The 26,745-nt window shown below is 40.1% G+C and overlaps 1 protein-coding gene across 9 annotated transcripts in view; it reads left to right on the forward strand.

Moving 5' to 3' along the window:
* Window positions 1-26,745, forward strand: part of fancm (FA complementation group M) — a 172,992-nt gene that overhangs the window by 74,351 nt on the left and 71,896 nt on the right. For 7 of the 9 annotated variants that reach the window (XM_043697329.1, XM_043697330.1, XM_043697328.1 and 4 more), the window contains 2 exons: window positions 2,638-2,792; window positions 12,941-13,093. In XM_043697329.1, the coding sequence (XP_043553264.1) occupies window positions 2,638-2,792; window positions 12,941-13,093 (308 nt within the window). Of the gene's footprint in view, window positions 1-394; window positions 1,439-2,637; window positions 2,793-12,940; window positions 13,094-26,745 lie in introns of those variants that run through there. The other 2 variants (XM_043697331.1, XM_043697332.1) reach the window with 2 other exon arrangements.

Here is a 26,745-nt window from a genome sequence, read left to right on the forward strand (position 1 = left end):
CATATGAAGATTGGAGTGAAAAAATGTATTGAATAGATAGCTTAACAAGATAATTGGAGAAACTAGCTGCTGAAGGATTAAAATTCAAAGACAGCAGTACAATCTTGTCAGAAATCTCTGTTCTGTTGTGGACCAAAGATTGATGTATCTTTGTCAGAATATCTTAAAGATATTAAGATTGTCTCCTCCAAAGCTCTGTAGTTGGCAGGACATCCTGTGTTAGTCACAGCAAATAAGGATTGTTAATCATTAGGCACAAGTTGTGAAAAAATAGTTCTATTTTTATTGTGTCCCACCATGACTCTGACAGAATTATTTGAGTACTTTATAGCCATTTGTTAAAAATGTAATTATTTGTGTTGTTAAATGGCATCTGTTTTACAATCCATAACAGATTACAACCACTGAGCAATTTTTTTTTGGTGATAGCTGTTAAGAGGAAAAGATTGCCTGAATGATTGGGAGAACTTCCTTCTCTTTGAATAGAACAACTAATTACATCACCTCCAAAGGACTGAACCTTTAAGACTTAAGAACTTTTGCAGCACGAACATCTGATTAAAATTAAGTCCTGGTGTAAGACTTGAGTTCATCACTTGGAGTCAGGAGGAAATGCTACCATTTGAACAAAGCTGATCTATAAAACTACCACCTCTACGTTTTAAATGTTTGTGATTTGTTTAAAAGCAAGATGGAACCGGAAATAATGATCCCAAGTTATGACACAAAAAGACATTGTTGTTGAAATTTGGCATCCTTGTCAATATCTAAATTCTATCTACTCAGTGCAGTGTACATTCTAAGTTCTTTTGAGTTTTGTGTCTCTCTTGTTACAACTATATTTCAAAGGATTATTAAGTAATGAAATAATACACTAATTGTTTAATTAATTACATTCAAATGTTAGGAAATGAGGGAGAAGAGAACAAAGTGACCTGCTTTATACCTTTTTTAATTTCTTCTCTCCTTAAATGTAGAAATTACTTGAGGTAGTTTGCTGAGGGAATGTGGTATTCAGTCATACCTAGGCATAGGTCAATGAAATGTTTCGAAAAGTACTTTTCTATCCCTTCAGCTCATGGGCTTTGGGAGATATATATGTTCCTCATGTTTTGTCCTTTTGAACATCCCTGATTTTAATTGCTCCACCATCATTGACCACGATACAGTTTGACTCGAACCTAACAATTTGACCTAATTACAATTTTAGAATGGCTGTCTTTCAAACTTCAAGTTTACTAGTCCTGATTAGATACAAGACCCATTCCATATGTATTCCAAATAAACAGAATTGTTTTGGTTTATTATAATGTACTAAAAAAGTCATACTCGGTCAAAGCATTAGGCTTACAATCAGAATCACAGAATCCCTACAGTGCAGATAGAGGCCATTTGGCCTATGAGTCTGCGCCAGACTTCTGAAGAGCATTCCCACAACCCTATCCCTGTAACCCCACATTTACTCCAGCTAACACACCTAGCCTGCATAGCCCTGAACACTATGGGACAATTTAGCATGGCCACTCCACTTAACCGGCACATCTTTGGACTATGGGAGGAAATGGAGCATCCAGAGGAAACCCAACAAACGTGCGGAGTGCATGCGCCCTCCACTGTCACAGTCACCCATGGGTGAAATCGAATCCCTGGATCCTTGGTGCTGAGAGTCAGCAGTGCTCACTTCTCTCGCCATGCCACCTCAGCCAGTTCGTTGCAGGATGCCTGTTTGGGTTGCTGGTTGACTGAGCATCAGACTCCTGTTGATTGATGTCCTCCTTCTGTTGTAACTCTTTGTTCTTGTGCATCAAACCTCTGAGCTCTTGCTGACTAATAGCCTCTATGTATTATCAGGCACGCAACTCTAAATGGCTGGATGGTCAGTTTTGAATTGGCCTGATAGTCTGCCCATTTCATGATTGATTTCTTTAAAAGTAATGGTCATCTTACTGACATCACTTCCTACTATCGTCTCATTCATTCTTTAACATGCTGATCACTTTACAAGATTGTCCCTTTTGTAGCTGCTTGTTTCCCACTTTTGTACAAAAGTGACCATTGTAAAACAAAGCTGCCTCTTTAGGTAGAACTGCGTCCACTTCAAACATATTCACATTTGTCAGCCTAAGTCGACATTTGTATGAGCTAACTGAATAACACGATTGTACGTTTAACCAGGCACTTTTTCCCTACAGAAACTGTTTAATTACTGATCACAGTGAAATAGTGAATAATTTAATTCCTCTCTTAATTAAGTCAGTTATTGATTGTTGAAAAGCAACTCAATTATACAATGTATTCAGTAACTCCAAAGCTTGAAATACAGCCATCTCTATACTTTACTTTCCTCCTTTTAGATATTCCTTAAAGCCTACTTTTTTGACCTAGCTTCTGGTCATTTGTCTTCATATTTCCTTGTGTGGCTCGGTCATATTTTGTTTTCTAATACTCCCTGTGAAATACTGGCAGACTTTATTAATAAAAGGTGAAGTATAAATTGAAGTTATTGCTTTTCTCTGGGGAAAAATGCACTATTTGAAAATACAAATTTGAAATTATCTGAAAAGTTATTTGTTTTTAAAATGACATGAAGGAAATCATTTTCTGCTGTGAGGTATGTTTCTAAATTTGTTTTTGCAGTAATAAAACAAACCAACCCTAAAGAAGATGGTTTGTTAAGTCCAGAAGAATTTGAATTTTGGGACAGAAAATTCCGATTGAAAAGTGAAGATTTAGGAACACCAAAATTTGTGCCAATTCCATTTGAGTTTGTAAAGGATGAGCCAATAACCATGGTAAGTTATGAAATATTTCATTCAGCATAATTTACAAATAGAGAATGCTGTTGCCTATGATATGGGAGGGAGTAAATTAATATTGCATCTTTACGTTTGCTACATAATACTGTTCTTTTTCATCAGATGGCCTCAATCTCTTCTGTGTAAAGTTTTGTTTTTAAATTTACACAAGTCTTTTACTTTCTTTATGGACAAATGGTTTCAATGTCATATTCATCAATCAAAGATCAAGGCTGACGTGTCAGTGCCATACTAAGGGAGTGACATTGATGAGTGAAGGCCATATTTGCCTTCACAGGTAGTTGTGAAAGGTCCCGTGGCAGTATTTTGAAGATGATCAGGAGAGTTATCTCATGTATCTTGATCAATATTTATCCCAAATCAACACACGAAAGCTGCTTAGCTGTACGTTATCAAATTGCTGTTTGTGAGAGTTTGTCATGTTCAATAGGCATCTATGCTTTCCACTTTACAACTAGGTACCACACTTCAAACATCACTTATTCAGTGCTTTGAGATGCTTGGTGGTGATGAAAAACATTATATAAATGCAAGTTAGAAGCCTAGGCGATGGCCAACTGTTCTTATTGCTAGACTATTAATCCAGAGAGGCGAAAGTGAAGACTGCAGATTTTGGAGATTAGAGTTGAGAGTGTGGTGCTGGAAAAGCACAGCAGGTCAGGCAGCATCCAAGGAGCAGGAGAATCGACATTTTGGACATAAGCCCTACGGAACCGACTTATCCCAAATGGACTCCAGACTACATTCAGACCCCGTAATTTGGACCTGAACAGGATACCCAGTGCACACTATCAATCCGAAACCTTCAGCAACGATTCTCTTTCTGGATCCTCCCCTCCACGCTAGCAGCCGTACACTGCCATCTACTCTACCTGCAGGCAACCCTGCTTCAGCTCAGGGCCACACTCTCCCAGACCTGCAACAGACCACTGCTGTTCTACATCCTCAGAAAATATCCTCAACAAACTGTTTTTCTCTACCATGTCGGGCATAAAAGAATGTAAGTTAAACAAACTTTCATGTACTTATCTCAATACACTGGTTTCCTCGACCATTTCATAGCCTTCCCCTGACCTCTGGAACTGCTCAGACACCATTAGTCCTGTGGCTGCTTCTTCCACGACTACTGGGGTGAACGCTGACGTTACTTCCGCCCCCGCCGCTGCACGGACCGCAACCCCTGCCGACCACACCACTTCCGTGATCGCCGTCCACCCAACCACCTCAGTGATTGCCGGGAAGACAACTGCTGCCCCTACCGCCGCAGGATCCACTGCTAGATTCACTGTGTCAAGCACAGACGCGATGCTTACTCTGCATGTTACTTCCCCCCCCCGCAGTTGCTGCTGCCGCAGCCACTTCCACCCCAAACACATCACTCACTTGGCCACAGAAGACTCTTATCGTTGATGTCGCTTCTGCCACCATTCAAGTCATCCACTGAGAACCAGACTGCAACGTCACCGCCGTCACACATGACATCACTTCCAACCCAAGGTCCTAGCTCCCAGCCCTGCTGTGTGTTTACCATTCCCCCAGATCTACCCCTGTCTGAGGGCGAATGTTTAGTCCTCAGCAAAGGCCTCACCTTCATCCCTCTACGATCCCAGATTAATGAGTTCAACACACGTTGCGATCCTGAGCGTTTCTTCCTTCACCTCTGGGCCCACGTTTTCAACCAAGACTCCCGTCCAACCACTGAGGACCCTTTCTCCCGCTTCCAACACACCCTATCCACCTGAACACCACGTGCTGACCTGTTACCTGCCTTTGATCTCTTCATGTCAAACTGCCGCCGTGACATTCACTACCTCAATCTGTCCATCCCACTCACCCAATCCAACCTTCTGCCCTCATAATGCTCAGTCCTCCACTCCCTCCACTCTAACCCCAGCAAACCCGCAGACAAGGGGGGAGCAGTAGTAGTTTGGTGCACCAACCTCTACACCACTGAAGCCAGGCGCCAACTCGCAGACACCTCCTCCTGCCCCGTCGACCACAACCTCACCTCCCATCACCAAACCATAATTTCCACAACCTCATCACCTCTGGGGATCTCCCATCCACAGCCTCCAACCTCATTGTCCGTGAACCCGCACTGCCCGATTCTACCTCCTCTCAAAGATTCACAAACCTGAATTCCACGGTCGACCCATTGTCTCAGGCTGCGCCTGTCCCACTGAACTCACCTCTGTCTACCTTGATACTGTCCTGTCACCCTTAGTACAGGAACTCCCAACTTATATTCGGGACACCACCCATGCCCTTCACCTCCTCGTTTCCCCGGCCCCCAACACCTCATCATCGCCATGGGCGTCCAGTCCCTGTACACATCGATCCACCATGATGAAGGCCTACATGCACTTCGTTTCTTTCTGTCACACTGTTCCAACCAGTACCCTTCCACCGACACCCTCATCTGCCTGGCTGAACTGGTCCTCACCCTCAACAACTTCTTCCAATCTTCCCACTTCCTCCAAACTAAAGGGGTAGCCATGGGCACCTGCATGGGACCCAGCTACGCCTGCCTCTTTGTCAGGTATGTGGAATAGTCCATCTTCCGTTGTTATACTGGCACCACGCCCCACCTGTTCCTCCGCTATATCGATGCGACCAAACCCCCCACTCCCCCGGTCCTCACCTTCCACCTCACCAACCTCCGCATACCTCAAATCTTAGCTGTATCCATAAATAAACGTGGCCACAGCACTGAACCCTGTAGGATGGCACTTACCTCCACTTAAATCAATATGCCTTTTTCTTCTCTCAAAACCTATCTCAGCTTTTCTGCATCGGTTGTATCAGCATTACAGATTGAAATCTATGTATCTGCCAACATTTTTTCTCAATGCAATGCAAGTAACAATATGGCGATGATCAGATAATCTGTGTTTGTGTTGTTCAGAGGATAGATGTTCGTTAGAACACTAGCAATAGAATCCCTACAGTGTGGAAGCAGGCCATTCAGCCCACACTGACCTTCCAAAGATCATTCCACTCAGACTCACTCCATCCTTATAACCCTGCCTTTCCCATGGCTAATCCACCTATACTGCACACTATGGGCAATTTAGTATAGTCAGTCCTCCTAACTTGAACATCTTTGGATTGTGGGAGGAACCCAGAGAAAACCAATGTAGACACGGGTAGAATGTGCAAATTCCACACACAGTCGCTTGAGGGTGGAATTGAACTTGGATCCCTGACGCTGTGAGGCAGCAGTGCTAACCACTGAGCTACCATGATGCTCTTGCTCTTTAAAAAATAGTGCCATTCATCCACTTGAACAGACAGATAAGGCCTTTCTTTAACATCTTATCCGAAAGAGGATACCTCTGACAGTGCTACACTCCCTCAGTACTACACCGGAGTGGGGGTCAGCCTTGATGTTTGTGTGTTCCATGCCTGGAGGGAGACTTGAACCAGGACTTTATGGTACAGATGTCAGAGTTCCAGCTATACTTGGACAGTTTGGCTGGAGGCATAGCTAGTCCTGGAGCTTAAATCTTCAGTACTACTGCTCGAGTATTGTCAGAGCCTTTGCAGCATCCAGTGTTTTCAGCCATTTCCCCCAATGTTATATGGAGTGAATCAAGTTAGCTGAAGACTGGCATCTATGATGCTGAAACCGCAGAATAAGGCCCAGAGGGATCATTCAGGATTTCAGTGAACGTGATTGCTCCTTTTCAATATTGTTTTTTGTACTAACTTAGTATGCCTCCCAACCATTGAGAATAGGAATGTTATGAATACTTCTTCTCTGGTTAGTCATTTCTATTTGCTCCATTACATGTGTAATTTTAAAAATTTATTCACGGAATGAGGGTGCCACTAGCCAAGCCATCTCTAATTGCCCAGAGGGCAGCTAAGAGTCAATTACTTGGTATAAGTCTGGAGTCACATGTAGGACAGACTGGGTAAGGGTGGTAGATTCCTTGCTGAAAGGACGTTAGTGAACCAGATGGACTTTTCCAAGAATTACAATTACAATGGAGTTAAACTCTTTCTTCCAGAGTTTACTGAGTTCCAATTATGGCATCTATCGTGGAGGGATTTGAACCTGGGTCCCTGGAACGCTACCTGGGTCTCTGGATTAACACTCCAGCAATAATCCCATTAGGCCATTGCCCCACCCTATGTAAGATGTGTATAATCCTGTGTTGTAGTTTCATCAGGTTGGCACCTTATTTTTAGTTTGTCTGTGTTGATCCTGGCATGATGTCCAGCATTGTTGTTTGAACCAGGATAAGTCCACTATAGAATCCTAGAGTCCTGCAACACAGACACATGCCCTTTGCCCAAACTGGTACATGCCGACCAAAATGATTTTCTTGGATTTGCAGTAAAGCCCAATCCAAGCTGGAAATTCAACACTAAATCTTCTGTGCAAGTAATTTATATCCTTCAGGACTCAACATTGAGTTCAACAACTTCAGCCATGAACACTGCCCTCCATTTTGATTACCTTGTCCTTTCCGCACACCACCTATGTTTTGTTTACTTGGTTTGTTCTTAGCAAAGCTGACTTTTTTTTGAAACTATCCTTTAACACCTTTTCATTATGATCATTCCCTTACTACTATTAGCATTCACTTTGACTTTTGTTCATGGCACGCTCACCATCTATTCTATTTGTTCCTCCTTCTCCTTTGTCAACAACATAAACACCAACAGTTTTTAGCCCTGGTCAGTTCTGAAAAAGTATCATGGGACTCAAAACACTAGTTTCCCTCTTTATAGTTTCTGCCAGACCTGCTGAATTACTCCATATTTTCTATTTTTTATTACTGTACCTTACTGCCTGAGGTCTCTGGCAGAGCAGTTTGAGAAATCAAGACGATTACTTCTCCTGTTGTGAAAGGCTTCAAACATAATTCCAAGGAATTTTCACATGACCATGATCAGTCTCTTGATGATATGATCAAATAAGGGATATATTGGGCCAAGAGATTACAGATTGAGCCATTACAGGCAGAACTGTGTTTGACCACAATGTGTCTTGTGGTTCCCCAGTTTCGGGCTGTAAGATCTGTTCAGGATCTGCCCCATTTAGCATGATGATAATGTTTCATAGCTCAGGGATGTTCTCAGTGTGGAGACCATTTGTTTTCACACCGCCTCAGCAGTGGTCATTCCTACCAAAGCTGTCACTTATGGGTGAGTCTGCAACTTGTTAGATTGGTGAGGATGAACGTTCCCCTTTTGTTGGTTTTCTCATCACTTTGTGACCATCCAGTCTGGCACATCCTAGTTGGGTTTTTGAGAATTGGTCAACACAGTAGTAATGCCGCCAGAGCACAGAGGCAGAATATGTGCCATCCATATATTGCACTGCTGCAGTTTACCCAATGCTTGTTCAAGGATGTCTCAGAGGGTGCAGAATGCTCTCAAGGGGGAGAGGTCCCAGCAAGATGTCATTGTACACATTGGAACCAACAACATAGGAAGGGAAAAGGATGAGATTCTGAAGGGAGAATAAAGAAAGTTAGGCAGGAATTTAAAAAGGAGGTCCTCGAGAGTAGTAATATCTGGATTACTCCCAGTGCCACGAGCTAGTGAGGGCAGGAATAGGATGATAGAGCAGATGAATGCATGGCTGAGGAGCTGATGTATTGGAGAAGGATTCATATTTTTGGATCATTGGAATCTCTTCTGGGGTAGAAGTGACCAGTACAAGAAGGATGGATTGCACCTGAATTGGAAGGGGACTAATATACTGGCAGGGAAATTTGCTAGAGTTGCTCGGGAGGATTTAAACTAGTAAGATGGGGAGGGGGGGAACCCAAGGAGATCAATCTGAGACTGGTACAGTTGAGAAAAGAAGCAACTCAAACAGTCAGGGCATGCAGAGACAAAGCAGAGATCAAGGTAGGACTGATCAATTAAACTGCATTTATTTAAATGCAAGAGGCCTAAAAGGGAAGGCAGATGAACATGGTTAGGAACATGGGACTGGGATATCATAGCAATCACAGAAGCATGGCTCAGGGATGGACAGGACTGGCAGCTTAATGTTCCAGGATACTAATGCTACAGGAAGGACAGAAAGGCAACAGAGGAAGAGGAATGGCATTTTTGATAAAGGATAGCATTAAAGCTATAACTGAGGGAAGATATTCCTGGAAATACATGCAGGGAAGCTATTTGGGTTGAACTGAGAAATAAGAAAGGGATGATCACCTTATTGGGATTGTATTATATGACCCCTAATAGTCAGTGGGCAGTTGAGAAACAAATTTGTAACGAGATCTCAGTTATCTGTAAGAATAATAGGATGGTTATGGTACGGGATTTTAACTTTCCAACCGTAGATGGGACTGCCACAGTGTTAAGGGTTTAGATGGAAAGGAATTTGTTAAGTGTGTACAAGAAAATTTTCTGATTCAGTATGTGGATGTACCTATTAGAGAAGGTGCAAAACTTTTTTTTTAGATTAGATTACTTACAGTGTGGAAACAGGCCCATCAGCCCAACAAGTCCACACTGACCTTCCGAAGAGCAACCCACCCAGACCCATTCCCCTACATTTACCCCTTCACCTAAAACTATGGGCAATTTAGCATCGCCAATTCAGGTAAAGGGATGGCTGGAAAATGGGAAGCCTTCAGAAATGAGATAATGAGTCCAGAGACAGTATATTCCTGTTAGGGTGAAAGGATGCAGGTATTTCTGCATGTGGTCTCGTAATTTCCTCCCTTACTTCCCACAATATTCTGGAATACATTAGATCAGGTCTAGGAGATTTATCTACCTTTATATTTTCTCAGACCTCCCAAACGTCCTCTTCAGTAATGTGAACTGTTTTTAAAACATCAAAATTTATTTCTCTTGACTCCATTTCTTCCTCCACAGTAAAAACCGACACAAAATATTCATTTAGTATTGATTTGAGGCTGAAACATAAAGTTTAGTACTTTCTCTTCACGAAGTCTAGGTTACAATGTTATGTTTCTTAACCAACTAATATGAATAATTATGAGTAATCAATTTTGTTTGGAAGAATAGAAAAGCAACTTTTATTATCTAAATGGGAGAAACTTCAGACTGCTTCAGTATAGAGATCTGGGTGGTTTTGTACATGATCACAGGTAGTATAGAGGTACAGGAGGTAATAATAAAGGAAAAGAGCATATAAAAGTAGGGAAGTGGTGCTGCAATTGTACAAGGAATTAGTGAAACTGCACCCTGGAATATTGTGTACAATTTAGTCCCCTTACTTGAAGATTGATGTACTTGCATTCTAGGCAGTTCTCAGAAAATTCACTAGATTATGAGGATAGTGTATGAAATTTGGCATCAAGAACTGTGAAATCAAAACTTTTAAAATAATCAAAGACTGTTCCTGTACTGTTCTACTGAATTAATAATAAATAGTATGGAGCAAATTCTTTAAAATTCATTCATGGGATGTGGATGTCACTGGCTCGGCTAGTGTTTGTTGTCCATTCCAAATTGTCCAGTTGAGAGTCAACCCTAGAGGTCTAACTGGGTATGTAAGATGCCAGCCGAAATTGACAAAGTGGACTTAGGGTGGATATTTCCTTTTCTAGAGTAATCTAGAATGATAAGTCATAGTTTTAAGATAAAAATTAGCAGATTTAAAATAAATGAAGAGTATTTACTTCTCTCAAAGTGCCTTGAATCTCTGTAATTCCTGCTCCAGAGTGAATCATTTACACTGAGATAATTTAAGGAGGAGAGATTTTTAATTAGTAATGGAATAAAGGATTATAAGAGAGTGGGCAGGAAGGTTGAGACCAAGATGGCTTCAGCCATGATTTTACCATGATCTGGAGATGCCAGTGTTAGACTGGGACGGATGAAGTCAAAAATCATACAATGCCAGTTTATAATCCAACAGATTTATTTAAAATCATAAACTGTTGGAGCATCGCTCCTTCAGGTAGCGTGGAGAGAGGTGCACAGATACTGAATAGTTCTGTATTATGATTATACAAAATGATGGAGCAGGCTCAAAGGACTAAGTTGCTTACCCCACTCCATATTTCTATAATTACCATCTGCTGTGGTGGGATTCAAATTGGAGTCCCCAGAACGGTACTTGGGTCTCTGGATTAATAGTTTAATGATATTACCACAAGGCAATCACCTCCTCTCTGAAGCCATTGCCTTTGTCTCCCTTTTATACCTTTTAATTCAATTACATTCAATTGCATCTGCCTTTCCAACCCTGTTTCATTAAGGCAGACTGTTTGTTCACCATTATTGAATCCTGTTCTTTCTTCTTTGTAAAGAACATTTACTTGCACCTCTTTTTTTTAAAAAAAAAAAATTGCACACTTCCACCTTTAATCTAGCTCTTCTGTCAGAACTCTCATCTGTACCTTTGTCATTTTTCAGGATCTGTACTCTCCTTAAGGGTCAGCACATCCAATATGCACTGATGCTTGCATCTGTCATCAAGTCCTCATTAGCCTGTCACTGCAAACCCATACTTGGATTTTACTTGCATTAGAAATGTAAACTTCTCATCTTCAGGCTTTAATGCATTTGTTGGCTTAAATACATTCACAGCCTTGCTCAACACCATATCCGTAGGCTGTCCTAATTCTGAAGCATCATTAACTCTCCACCTTATAACTAATGCTGTATTCTCGCTCCCCATTCTAAATTATTGGTGCCCCGTAAGTCACCTAGATCACATGCTTTTATATTCTTTTATTCATTTGCAGGATATGGGCACCTCTGGCTAGGCGAATATTTATTACTAGCTCAAATTACATTTTAAGTGATGGCCAGTTACCTTCTTGACCTGCTGCTGTCCATGTAGTTGAAGTACACCCATGGGTTAGGGAGGAGGATCCTGGATTATCATCCAGGGACGTTGAAGGAATAGTGATTAGGAAGAGCTGGTTTCAAGTCAGAATGACATTGTTGAAGATGCTGGAGGAACTGTTGCCCCGCATCCTGCAGATAGTACACAGTATTGTTATTCAGCTTTTATGTGTAGTGAGTGAATGTTGAAGGTGCTGCTTTGGGGGCCAATCACATGGGCTGGTTTTTTTTCTCTAGATGGTGTCAAGCTTATTGGAACTGCATTCATCCAGTCAAGTGGTGTGTTCTGTCACACTCCTGACCTGTGCCTTGTAGATGCTGGAGAAGGTTTGAGGAATTGGGAGGTGAATTACCCACTGCAGAATTCCCAGCCCTTGACCTGTCCTTGTAGTCACAGTGTTTATGATCAGTCAAGTTCAGTTTCTAGTTATTGTTAACCCCCAGGATGTTAGTAGAGGAGATTCAATATAAGTAATTACTTTGAAAGTTAAGGGTTGAGGGTGGGGTTCTCTTTTGTTGGACATAGTCATTGCCTAACACTTGTGTGGCCCGAAAGTTGTTTACTAGTTATTGACCTAAGCCTGATACTCTCCAGGTCTTGTTGCATTTGGACCATGTACTATTACAATATTGAAGGAGTTGCGAGTGGTTCTGAATATTGTGCAATGATCAGCCTGATCTCTAACTTTATGACGGAGCGAAGGTCATTGATGAAATGGCTGTGATCTTTGCTTCATCAACTACCTTAAAAAATGTGTTGCTGGAAAAGCACAGCAGGTCAGGCAGCATCAAAGGGGAAGGTGAATCGACGTTTCGGGCATAAGCCCTTCTGAAGGGCTTATGCCCGAAATGTCGATTCTCCTTCTCCTTCTCCTTTGATGCTGCCTGACCTGCTGCGCTTTTTCAGCAATACATTTTTAAGCTCTGATCTCCAGCATCTGCAGTCCTCACTTTCTCCTTCATCAACTACCTTCACATCTTGAAGACACTTGTCCTTGATGCAATGTTTGTTTACTGTTCATGCATTTCTTTTGTCTTGCTGTTCAGTTTGTGTTTTTTTTTAATGCTCCTGTGCATTAATGGGAGACGTTTTCTTCATTATTACTGCTACATCTACTGTGTCTTTAGAATATTATTCCTTGAAAATGTAAACCTCTTGCAAATTTTGAAGTCAGTTTCTACCTCTACTAAAATTTGTTGTGGTAGTAATCCTTGTAATGTCCATTATCCTTTATTCTTGAAAGAAAATTAGGCTATAATCATGTGGTAAAAAATGAAGTAAAAATTAACTACATAATTGCCAAGTTACTGATGTTCATATGTTACAGGAACATGAGTGTGGTGCAATCCATGAACTCTCTCTGTCAGAGTGGAGCCTTTGGCAAAATCGTCCATTTGCTACCTATTTGATTGATCACTCTGATCGCTGCCTGCACTTCATAAGCATTATGGACATGATTGATTTGATGAGACAAGAGGAGGTCAGTGAGATAAGACTGGCATAACTTTTCAATATTGAAAAGCATTACTTCCAGTTAAGTTCTAAATTGTATACTTTGTTCCAATATGTTGTCTTAACTACCATGTTCTTTCCTTTTTGGGTTCCTTCTCACCACACCTCATGACTGGCCTGCTGCCATGTCCTTAGCAATGACGAGTACAGCTAGTGTGATTAATAAAATATATGCCTTATAGATCAGTCAAGAAATAAATATTAGCTTGACAAGATTTCAAATATAAAACCCCATTATACCATTATCTTAAAGCAGATTTGATGTGAGTTTGATACTTAAATTCATACACAAATTCAAGGTTTTGAATATGTAAATTAATGTTAGCTATGGGTTGGGGTGATGTATTAGCATATGTTGTGGATTAATTGATAAACAGGAAACAGTATGAATAAAAAGAGGCATTTTCAAGTTGACAGGCTGTAGCTTGCTGCTGAAAGTATGAGAACTGGGATCTTGGCTATTTCCTTTTATAAATTAGTGACTCTGACAAAGAGACAGAATACTGTATCTAAATTTGCTGATGATACAAGTCATGTGAAATCGTGAGGAAGGCACAGGTTGATCAGATAAATAGACAAGTAAAATGATAACAGAGCATAACATGGGGAAGTATAATATTTTTTGCTTTGTAAGAACAGAAGAGTAGAATATTGTTCTTAAAGGCATGAAACTTGTTAAATGTTGATTTTCAGAGTCTTGTGTGTGATCAGACAAGGGACATAGCAAGTTGGTATAGAGGTACAACATACAATTAGGATGGCAAATAGCATGTTGGTATTTATTGCAAGGCATTGGGATATAGGAATAAAAACATCCTCCTAAAATAGTATAGGGCTTTGGTGAGACCGCATCTGCAATATTGTCTACAGTTTTGACCTTTTGTATTCAAGGAAGCATATGCATTGGAGTTAAAACAGCGGTGGTGTGCTAGGTTGATCCTGTGATGTGTGGATTTTTGAGATGTTGAGTAAATTGGATCTATACTCTGGTGTTTAGCAGAATAAGAAAGAATCTCATTGAAACACACAAGTTGTGAAGGGCTTGACAGGGTAGACAGAGGTTGAGAGCTCTAAAACAGGACAATGGAGCCATAATTTAGTACTAAGATGAGGATAAATTATGTAAATTACTTTAAATCTTTGTAGTACTCCATTGGAAGGGTTGTGGATGCTCCTCATTGAAGATTATGATGAAAGATGTGATATAATATCTTTTAAAAGAATTTAGATTTCAAGCTAGTGGTGTATGGGATTTTTAATATTGTTTTATGAAGGGGTTTAAAAATGAAGGTGGTCTCTTGTTGGAGCCATGGTTTTAAACGAGTATTTGTTAGGCAGTTGTGACTGTTAATGATCGTTTGTTTTTACTGTGAGGGTTTATGGCAGAAGAGAGAAAGCATTTAAGCCCATTAACTGTAGTAGAATCCAGGATAAACAAGTTTTTAAAAAATTTAGTTCAAAAGCTTTTAGTTCATTTTACAGGACACGTCACTGAAGTCAGGTGTTAGAATCATTTGTTTAGAAAAGGAGATTGTTTAAAGCAATTAAGGAAAATATTTCCTTAGTGTAAGGCTTATAGCTTATGAAAGCTTCCAGACCATGGAGTGTTTGGTTGGAACTCTGAAGATTATTCAAAGCTGAGAAAATTTAAGCTCCCAGTTGTAAGTGCATTCAATGGAAGGAATTAAGCAGTTATGTCAAACTTACAGTTTGGGCAAGGAAGGAAAATTTCTTAGATTCTATTGATTTGTTATGTTATGATGTGTCTTGATACTTTTCAAACTGTGCTACATTGCCCGTTTGCTCCATTTCTGTTTCATTTATTTTCTTGTTAAAACCAAATCTACAACGTGCTTATGTTTTAGTGAAAGATCATCACAATAAATTGAGAACAAAATATGACCTATCAAGCTAGATTTCTTTCTGGTATCTGACTTGTCTAGCTAGGATCATAACAATATATTTACAGTTGAAACAGGCAGATTTTGGGTGTTTTTCGGAATTGAGGGAAGAGGAGAGCAACTGGAAAAGTGGAGTTTCAGCGTAAGATCAACTGTGATTGGGTTGAATGGCAGAGCAGGATAAACAGGCCATTTGTTCTACTTGTCTTTTCTGTGATTTGTAATACCTAGTAAGGCATTCAGTGTTCTATTCAGTTAAGCCTATAGATATCAATTTAGGATTTAAGCTAGGGAAGGAAAGACAGTAGGTTAGGTGGTGGACCTGAGATTGAATCTAACCCGGATTATCTTGATTGCATCTCGTCTGACATTTGGCTGTCAGGATAATGAGCAAGACTCATTCAGATTGTTTGTTCATGTTGTAGTTATCAGCACTTTTTGAGTGAACTAAGATGCATTTTTTTCATAGTGCCTTCTGCTTTATCACTGAGGGCCCATTTTACCATCTTACGCTGTAGATCCATTTCTAAATGGGTAGGAGATGCTGTTATTCTGAGTTTGAGCCTTAAGCATGTGGTAACAGTTAATCTGGATGCACACTAGTTGAAGCAGATTCAGGGAGTTGAAAAAGAAAATCTTCTTTTCTCTAATATCTTTTGATTTCATGTTGCATCAAAAGGGAAATTTTCAAATAGCTCTGAACTTAAATTGAATTGCTCTTCTGTTTACTTTATTGAATACAGAAATATCATGTGAGGAAAAAACAGTTGAGTTGGCAAGCTATACAAATTGGTTTTATTTGTACAATCAGAATCCAGCATGTGAATTTAAGCAGTCTTTTATTTGAAAAACAGTAGCTTGAAATGATTATTATTTAATTGTCAAATAGATGCCACTATTTTAAAGAAGAGATGGAAAATACGCTTTTATACTTATATTTAGTAAATTAACATGTGACATGATAGGTTTCAGGATTTTTATTTTAGTTTTGTGACACCTGTATTATGAAAATGAAAAAAAAACCTGCTGACAGGAGTTGGATGTTTTTCTAGTGTGCACTTGAGCAGCTAATTTTTATGGATTTAATGCAGTGTTAAAAATACCACAAAGGTTTTGGTGTACCTCTTGGTTACCATAGAGACTGGAATGACATACATAGTGATGCAAAATGATACTTTGATTCCTTTTCAGCTTTTTGACTATCTATGTCAAGGTTGGTGTATTTTTGCATTTCTGTTAATAAGGGAACAAGTTAGTGTGACATTGCACTTGAAACTTGCGCACGGCAGTGAAAGAGTTTGCAAATGAATATAATTTGAGTCAAGTAACTGAACATGTTTATTTCCACAGTACCCCAGTAACTGAGGTGGCCAATGTGGGGTCTTGGTTAGCTTGCATTCCATGCTGGAATGTTATCTTAGTAAAGGAGTTGAAGCTCGAAATGACTGACCCAAACTGATCAAGGCTCTGATGACTAATTAAAGTGGCTCCTGGTGCTCATTAATGAACCTTCCTATTTTGTTGCCTATTGTTGCAAGTAATTGGAGGCAGACCTTTATCTCCAACCGTAGACACAACCTGTCAACAGTTCTGTTTTAGGTTGAGGCATTTGGTATGCCAGACTTGTCGATTGCCACCTTAAGTTTGACCTTGTCTCCATCTGGCCTCACTTAGGGGATGTGACCTTGATGGTGGTACTGTCCTACCTCTAAGCCAGAGGCCCGGTTTCAAGTCCCATTGCTCCAGAGGTTGTACTAACGTCTCTGAACAGGTTGATTAGAAAACATGAACGTGACTTTGCTTCTGTTCTTAACCCTTGGGGTAGCATTGCGTTGAATGCAGTTGACTGAGCAAAGTTTTGTTCTATTCTGGCCTCTAAGTTGTGTGTGTTGCTGGTCCCCAAGCTTGTGTTAGCATTATAGCAAATCAAGTTTTGTCTGCTTCCTGCTCCTTGTTGCTATCTTGGGGTTGGGATTTAATGAGGTGACTTGTCGATTACTCCCAAGGCGATTACCCATTTACAGAGGTAAATCTTGCCTCTGAGTGCCTCATGATAAAATGATAAGTACTAGGTTATCATCATCAAAGGAGGATATGAATAATGAGACCTATTGAACTTGACAGTGAGGATAATTTGGAGAAGAGGGTGCAGGGATAGTTGTGAATGTGTAAGGAATCTGGAATTGACACACACAAAGGAAAAATGTTTTCTGGTTGAGCTGCCAGAGGAAGTGGTGGAGGCTGGTACAATTGCAACATTTAAGAGGCATTTGCATGGGTATATGAATAGGAAGGGTTTGGAGGGATATGAGCTGGGTGCTGGCAGGTGGGACTAGATTGTGTTGGGATATCTGGTCGGCATGGACAGGTTGGACCGAAGGATCTGTTTCCATGCTGTACATCTCTATGACTCTGTGTTCACTCCGGTATTACTTCCTGCCCAAACACAAATGGCCTTCCCTTGTTCAGTTGTTTCCCCATTCTATTGCTTGGCTGTTTACCTGGAAAGGAAATGTTTGGTGTGAAATGAGGTTGGGTATATGGAGAATGTAGTAGTATTGCAGTCGCAATTCAAATGTTATTGAAGTTTGTTTGTGAGATGGGACCATCCATGTGAAATTATTAATTTTTTTGTGACCTGTTGCTGTTTCCTAAGATCAGATGTCCTGGCAATATCTTAGCAACAATATCTTTCCATATGCTCTGCAACATTTTCTTTTGTGGCCCAGTACTTACCCCTCCAATGGGTAAAACGTAACCCCACTCTTATTCTCCTTCAGTTCCATAGTCAAGAATTGATTCTTGACTTATTCTGATAAAAGCCATTGTTGATCTGTCCTTGCACTCCACATACCTTCAGTAGAAGGGTGTGCCTCAAGATTGTGTTTACAATGCTGTGAAAATTATTACTTTGTGCTTGAGTGCTAAATATGTATGTATCAAGGTCAGTATGTCCAGGCATCTGTACCTCATGATAGTCAATAATTAGGCTTAAGATCACAGGTTGCAACTGTACTTGGAAACCAATAGATCTTAGTAATATTATACTATACTTATTACCTTATTCACACTCAGCACCAGTTTTGACCCTGTCCCCTAAATCCACCTAACACAAATCTACAGAGAAAGTAAACCTTGAAACATCAGTTTTGTGATTCCTGTTAAAAAATAAAATACAACTGAAATTTGATTTGTGCATTTTTTTTATGGCATTTTGTGTTTTTAATGGCTGCAAGCTTTTGTGAGTTCATAGCTTAAAAATGTGTTGCTGGAAAAGCGCAGCAGGTCAGGCAGCATCAAAGGAGAAGGAGAATTAACGTTTTGGGCATAAGCCCTTCTTCAGGAATCATTCCAGCAATGCATTGCTTTTCCAGCAATGCATTTTTAAGCTCTGATCCCCAGCATCTGCAGTCCTCACTTTCTCCTTTGTGAGGTGATAGTCTGTTCAAATGTATGCGATTAGACTGTTATTTCCACTTGGGCGACTTCAAAGTTATTTACCACAGTATTTTTTTCAGACAGATGAAGAATAGCTTATACGGAATCGACTTCTTTTTTTAAACTAATAATGATGGAAACAAGTGTCTTTTTGATGACTTGACCCTTTCCCATCATTTAATCTAATAGTGGATAGTATTTTGGCTTCATTTGTCAGTTTTGGTCTATTGTCATCAATGAACGTTTTGGGAAAAAAGGCTACAATCTTGACTGTAAAATTTCAGTTGGACCCATACCCACAGCCTATTAAGTAAGATAGTTCTAGATTTCTAATTTTGAATCTGTTGCCTTGTTCTGAATTCTACACCAGAATAAATATTTTTACTGTGTACAGAGGAACCTTGATTATCTGAATGACATGGGCGTGGAGTATTTTGTTGGATGATCAAATGCTCGGATAATCGATTGCTGGATAACACATTTTAGCTGAGCATTGGGACCTTGTGCCCTTGCTGGAGAATCCAAAATTTGGATAATCGAATGCCGGATAACTGGGATTCCTCTGTATACCCGACCAATTCCATTTGTCATTTTCAAATAGCTCAGTTTGATTATCCTGGGAAGTGACTTTGGTTCAAAGAAAACTATTTCCTCAGCCATGACTCATTTTGATCCATTTGAGGTTGTGAGAGTTCCAATATAATTTCAAGCCTTCCTTTATTTTCTAAGTCAAGGAAATTCAAACCTGGTTTCTTCAATTTTTCATCCTAGTTTAATCCTTCAAATCAAGCTATCGTTCTCTCAAATCTGTGGTGGGTAGCAGTGTGCAAAACTGAATGCAGTACACTAAATAGGACTTAACCAAGGCTTTGTATGGCTTAAGTGTAGCTTCAACTCTTTTGTATTCCAGTCGTCTTGACTTCAGTAAGGAGTTCAACAAGGTTCTCCATGGGAGACTGGTTAACAAGGTTAAATCTCATGGAATACAAGGAGAACTAGCCATTTAGATACAGAAAACAGAGGGTGGTGGTGGAGGATGTTTTTCAGACTGGAGGCCTGTGACCAGTGGAGTATCATAAGGATTGGTGCTGGGTCAACTACTTATACACTTAATGGTAAGGTCCAAGGGAGTATTGCTGAACAAAGGAACCTTGGAGTGCAGGTTCATAGCTCCCTAAAAGTAGAGTTGCAGGTGAGTAGGGTAGTGAAGAAGGCGTTGTTATGCTTTCCTTTATTGGTCAGAGCATTGAGTATAGGAGATGGGAGGTCATGTTGGTGCTGTACAGGACACTGGATAGGCCACTTTTGGAATATTATGTGCTATTCTGGTCTCCTTCCTATCGGAAGGATGTTGGAAAACTTGACAGGGTTCAGAAAAGATTTACAAGAATGTTGCCAGGGTTGGAAGATTTGAGCTATAGGGGGAGGTTGAATAGGCTGGGGCTGTTTTCCCTGGAGCATGGAAGGCTGAGGAGTGACCTCATAGAGGTTTATAAAACCATGAGGGGCATGGATAGGATAAATAGAGTCATAGAGATGTACTGCATGGAAACAGACCCTTCAGTCCAACTCGTCCATGCCGACCAGATATGCCAAACCAATCTAGTCCTACCTGCCAGCACCCGGCCCATATCCCTCCAAATCCTTCCTATTCATATACCCATCCTTTTAAATGTTGCAATCGTAGTAGCCTCCACCACTTTCTCTGGCTGCTCATTCCATACACGTACCACCTTCTGCATGAAAAGGTTGCCCCTCAGGTCTCTCGTATACCTTTCCCCTCTCACCCCCTACAGGGAAAAGATTTTGTGTATTTATCCTATTCATGCAATATTCCAACAGTGCCCTAACCAATGTCCTGTACAGTCACAACATGACCTCCCAACTCCTGTACTCAATACTCTGACCAATAAAGGAAAGCATACCAAACGCTGACTTCACTATCCTATCTACTTGCGACTCCACTTTCAAAGAGCTATGAACCTGCACTCCAAGGTCTCTTTGTTCATCAACACTCATATGACCTTACCCGTTAAGTGTATAAGTCCTGCTAAGATTTGCTTTCCCAAAATGCAGCACCTCACAGTTATTTAAATTAAACTCCAGCTGCCACTTCTCAGCCCATTGGCCCATCTGATCAAGACCCTGTTGTAATCTGACGTAACCTTCTTCGCTGTCCACTACACCTCCAATTCTGGCGTCATCTGCAAACTTACTAACTATACCTCTAATGCTCAATTCCAAATCATTTATATAAATGAGGAAAAGTAGAGGACCCAGCACTGATCCTTTTGGCACTCCACTGGTCACAGGCCTCCAGTCTGAAAAACAACCCTCCTCCATCACCCTCTGTCTTCTTCCTTTGAGCCAGTTCTGTATCCAAATGCTAGTTCTCCATGTATTCCATGAAATCTAACCTTGCTAATCAGTCTCCCATGGGGAATCTTGTTGAATGCCTTACTGAAGTCTATATAGATCACGTCTAATGCTCAGCCCTCATCAATCCTCTTTGTTACTACTTCAAAAAACTCAATCAAGTTTGTGAGACCTGATTTCCCATGCACAAAGCCATGTTGACTATCCCAAATCAGTCCTTGCCTTTCCAAATACATGTACAACAACTGGCCCACCACTGACGTCAGGCTCACCGGTCTATAGTTCCCTGACTTGTCCTTATCACCCTTCCATGTTAGCCAATGTCCGGTCTTCTGACACCTCACCTGTGGTATCGATGATACAAATATCTCAGCAAGAGCCCCAGCAATCACTTCCCTTGCTTCCACAGAGTTCTAGGTACACCTGATCAGGTCCTGGGGATTTATTCACTTTTATATGTTTCAAGACATCCTGCACTTCCTTCTCTGTAATATGGACATTTTTCAAGATGTCACCATCTATTTCCCTACATTCTATATCTTCCATGTCCTTTTCCACAGAAAATACTGATGCAAAATACTCATTTAGTATCTCCCCTATTTTCTGCGGCTGCACACAAAGGCCACCTTGCTGATTTTTGAGAGGCCCTATTATCTCCCTAGTTACCTTTTTGTCCTTAATGTATTTGTAAAAAAAACCTTTTAATTCTCCTTTACTCTATTTGCCAAAGCTATCTCACAGACAAAGTCTCTTCCCTGGGGTGAGGCAGTCCTGTACTAGAGGGCATAGGTTTAGGGTGAGAGGAGAAAGATATAAAAGGGACCTAAGGAGCATCTTTTTCATGCAGAGGGTGGTGCATATATGGAATAAGCTGCCAAAGAAAGTGATGGAGGCTAATACAATTGCAACATTTAAAAGACATCTAGAGGGGTATTTGAATAGGAAGGGTTTAGAGGGACATGGGCCAAGTGTTGGCAAATGGGACTAGATTAGGTTGGGATATCTGGTCAGCATGGACGACTTGGACCGAAGGGTCTGTTTCTGTGTTGTACATCTCTAAGACTCTATATGGGTCAAAATTATATTAGTCTTTCTGGTTATATTTTTGTTTATGCCCTCTAGCTTTTAGCAGTTTATATGACTGGACACTGGAGTTTTCTTAATCTGTCACAGTTCTTCGTGTCTTATATTTAAAACATACTCAGCGTTGTCTATATTCTACAAACAAAATGGATGACCACGTACATATGCTTTCCTTTTTCATCATCCATTGTAATGTCAGGAGCAACCAACTTTCAAGAGGCCACATTCCCCTTAATATTATTTAGTTGAACTTTTGTAATACTTTGACAAGATTCTACATTGTTGACTAATTAGTGAAGTTAAATCACATGGGATTCAGGATGAGCTTGCCAATTGGATACAAAATTGGTTTAACAGCAGGAGACAGAGTGTGATGGTGAAGGGTTGTTCTTTGGACTGGAGGCCTGCGACCAGCTGTTTTCCAACGGGATCAGTGCTGGGTCCTTTTTTGTCATTAATATAAATGATTTAAATGAGAATATAGAAGGCATATCTAGTAAGTTTGTGGATGATGCCAAAATTGATAGTATAGTGGACAGAGAAGAAGGTCATATAAGATTATATAGAGATCTTGATCAATTGGGTCAATGGGCTGGAGGAGTTAAATTTGGGTAAATGCGAGGTATAGCATTTTGATAGAACAAACAAGGCAGGACATATACAATTAATGGAAGACCCTTGGGTAGTGTAGTAGAACAAAGAGACCCAGGGTTCAGGTATATAAGTTTTTGAAATTTGCATCACAGGTAGACAGGGTGGTTACGATTTTTCTGCTCCTCGGATGCTGTCTGACCTGCTGTGCTTTTCCAGCACCACTCTAATCTAGACTCTGATCTCCAGCTTCTGCAGTCCTCACTTTCACCTAGTTAAGAAGCCATTTAGCACGTTTGCCTTCGTTACTCAGACCTTTGAGTACAGGAGTTGGGACGTTATTTTGAGGTTGTACAGGATGTTGGTGAGGCCTTTTCTGGAGTACTATGTCCAGCCTGGTTGCCCTGCTATAGGAAGGACGTTATTAAGGATATTATTAAGCTGAAGTGGGTTCAGAAAAAGAATTACCAGGATGTTGCTGGGAATGATGGGTTTGAGTTATAAGGAGAGTTTGAATAGGCTGGAGCTTAGGAGGTCAAGAGGTGACCTTATACAGGTAGATGAAATCATGAGGGGTATGCATGTCTTTAGGGTGGGGGATTTCAAGACTGAGGGCATATTTTTAAGATGAGTGGAGGAAAATTTAAAGATACGTGAGGGGCAATTTTTTTTATCATAGCATGGTTCATGTATGGAATGAACTTGTAGAGGAGCTGATGGATGCAGGTATAATTACAATGTTTCAAAGACATTTAGCTAAGTACATGAATAAGAAATATTTGGAGGGTATAGACCAAGCGCAGGCAGGTGAGACTGTTAGTTTGGGATTATGCTGGTATGGACTGATTGGACTGAAGGTTTTGTAACTGTGTTGAATGACTGTATAACTAGGCTCTCGATTTATTGTTTTTTTTATTGATGGTTTAATATCCTTTATCAAGTTTTTTTTTAAATTCCCTTTTGCACCTTATTCATTTCTTTGTATCCTTTAATTTTTTTTGTATAGTTTTTTTTTACAGTAAGTTGGATTTGCACTATTCCTTCTGTCATGAATGCTGCTTTTCATGAGCATTTTTTTGTGCTGCTGAACCCAGCATTCTGTGAGAAGATAACATTGAGGGCTCACTCAGCTCCAAAGTAGTTAAATTTAGACTACAATATTCCAAAATTAATTGCATGAAATGCCTCAAAATGGGTGGGGCTAATTGCAAGATTTTCAATTAGTTACTCAGAACAGTTTAAGGGCACTGAAGAGGAATCTCAGGTGACAGGCAGGAAAACTGGAAGTTGGGGATATGTGAGGACAGAAGGATGTTAGTACTTTGGAAGCAATTCAAATAGCGTTTATAGACTAATACTTGGAATGAGCTGATTATTTTAGTCAGGCTGGGCCCGAATCCTCAAGTTTAGAAGAGACAGTGGAGACTTAATTGGCGCACACAAGATCCTGAGGGGACCTGGCTAGTTGAATGTTGAAAGGTTACTTTCTCTTGTTAAAGTCTAGAAGTAAGGGTCACAGTTTAAAAATAAGAGGATACCCATTTAAAACTGACTTGAAGTTGTTTTTCTGAAAGTTGATAGTCTTTGGAATTCCCTTCTTTAAAAGTCAATGGCTACAGAATATTTATATTTTAGAAGATTGAGTTATATAGATTCTTGATTATCAAGGGGATGAAAGATTATTGGGGATAAGCAACAATGTAGAGCTGAGGTTAAAATCACTTCAGCTATAATCTTATTGAATAACGGAGCATGCTCAAAGGGCTGGGTAGCCTACTCTTGTTACTTTCTCGTATGTTTGTAGACCCCATGTTAGGCAATGCTGCTTTTAGCTGTCCTGCTAGGAGGGCACCTAAACTGCACAGGTTGTGTGTTAGGGATTCAATAAGATATTCCAAGAGCGGTTGGATAGCTTTGTGAAATTGGAACATAAGCAAGTCCTAGAAGCTGTTGAGGCTCAGTAAAGCCTACAGGTAATAATTTACTAAGGTTGAGAGTGGAGAGTTGAAAAACCCATAAGGAGTATTTGCTTGATGCAGCTGAACCAGATTTGAGCTCAGGAAAAAATCCTAGTGACAGCCAATCTCTGTGGCACAACTGGTCAGTGCACATGGTTGTTAACTGAAAGACTGGTGGTTCAAGACCATGCAGAGATGGAGCTATCACTGTTCCATTTCTTTGGTGGCCCTCTTGTGGTGCAGTGGTAGTATCCCTTCCCCTGAACACAGGAGGCCAAGGTTCAAGTCCCACCTGCTTGATTAGACAAATAGGTTAACTTAAAAAAAAGTGATAGGACTGGCTTGCTGAGATATCTCTGAATAGCTGGAGTTGAGTCTACATGCGAATACTAAAACACAGTTTCTGGAGTTTTTCCTTGGAAAGGAGGATGATCGACCATTCATGACAGAATAGTGGGCGGCACGGTGGCACAGTGGTTAGCACTGCTGCCTCACAGCGCCAGAGACCCGGGTTCAATATCCGCCTCAGGCGACTGACTGTGTGGAGTTTAAGTTCTCCCCGTGTCTGCGTGGGTTTCCTCCGGGTGCTCCGGATTCCTCCCACAGTCCAAAGATGTGCAGGTCAGGTGAATTGGCCATGCTAAATTGCCTGTAGTGTTAGGTAAGGGGTAAATGTAGGGGTATGGGTGGGTTGTGCTTCGGCGGGGCGGTGTGGACTTGTTGGGCCGAAGGGCCTGTTTCCACACTGTAAGTAATCTAATCTAATAGTTCATGAGACAGAGTTTTAAGGCCAGATTGGAAAGATGAGAAATTCTAATCCCTTGTCAAGTTTATGAAAGTTTGATGACCCATTATGTGAATTATTTTGAGAGAATTTCTGAGGAATCTGAGAGATTAGTCTTGCTCTCATTTGCTCTTTTGTGTGCTGTGGCATGCTTAATTGCAGTTCATTACCCAAACTTACCACATGTTAATTATGGGTGTTAAAACAGAAGTTCAATAAATTTATAGAGTAAAATTTATTGATACTTGTTTAAAAACTTCAGCTTTATTTTCTTCTTTCCATGGATTTCACACTTGGCCATTTTAGAAGAAAAATAATAATCCCTAGCCAAATCATAACATAAATGTGGGATATTGGTCCAGAATCAGACTCATAAAGGTTCCAGTTATGAAAACATTTTTCTTTATAGCTTAGCTTAAGCTGTGACTTATTTGCTGATCTTGCATAACAGTACAAGCCAGGTTTATGTTTAATCTTTTCATTGGTCGTCTTATCTATAATTTAAGGACATGAGGCAGATTATTGACTGCGAGGGAAGCCCATTTTTTGTAGGGTATTTCAAAGATTTTTTAACATAATTAATTGCAACCAGGTGTTTGCAATTATTGCTTAACTTGTTCAAAGTATAGTAGCCTGCTTTAGTATAAGTCTTGGCCCCAACAAGATGTGTAATTATTATTGTTTATAATACTTAAAGCAATACATGAGAAAAGAGACATTCTTGGAAAGCATAAATAAATTGAACTAATCATAAAATGCTTATCACACAGTTTATGTTTAACACAGAATATTTTATTAATTTTAACAACCGGAATAAAGAAAAATGTAATGGAATAAAACTAGCACATTTTTAGACTGTTAGTTACAGATCACATGAGCATTGCAAACATCAAAGATTTGGGAAGCGCTGTAAATTTGTTAAATGTTTGAAAAATATTGATACAATTTAATTTATATTTTAAATATGTTTAGTTAAGGAATGTCTGCTGAAATTGCACTTTTGCAATGCTGGCTGTTAGAAGTTGAATTGAGAACTCTAAATCATGCACAAAAGCTAACATTTTCTTCTGATGTACTTCAATGTCAGTGCACATTTATGAATCTCTGAGTTTAACAGATCTGATATGTGTACAACTTTTAGGAGGGTTTGCTAATTTATATAGTTCTCTGATCAGAGGGTCTTGATTGTGGAGATTTATGATTTTGCAATGGTTTTTTGAACAGATTTCACCTGACACTTGAGTATAAATAATGAAAAGATCTTGTGATAACTTGGTACATCGTACGATTAATTAACCATAAGAAATCAGCTAACAATACTGTGCCATAATAATAAAGAATCAGGTACAGAATACAGATGCAGGGAGAAGTTGAAAAGCAATATAAGAGAGCAACAGCAGGTAAGATAAAAAGGAGTGCAAAATTCAATACTCGGAATAATAAGAGTATGATAGAATCGCTTTAGTACAGAAGGAGGTAATTTGGTCCA

Source organism: Chiloscyllium plagiosum, chromosome 10 (assembly GCF_004010195.1).
Source record: "Chiloscyllium plagiosum isolate BGI_BamShark_2017 chromosome 10, ASM401019v2, whole genome shotgun sequence".
Lineage (NCBI taxonomy): Eukaryota > Metazoa > Chordata > Chondrichthyes > Orectolobiformes > Hemiscylliidae > Chiloscyllium > Chiloscyllium plagiosum.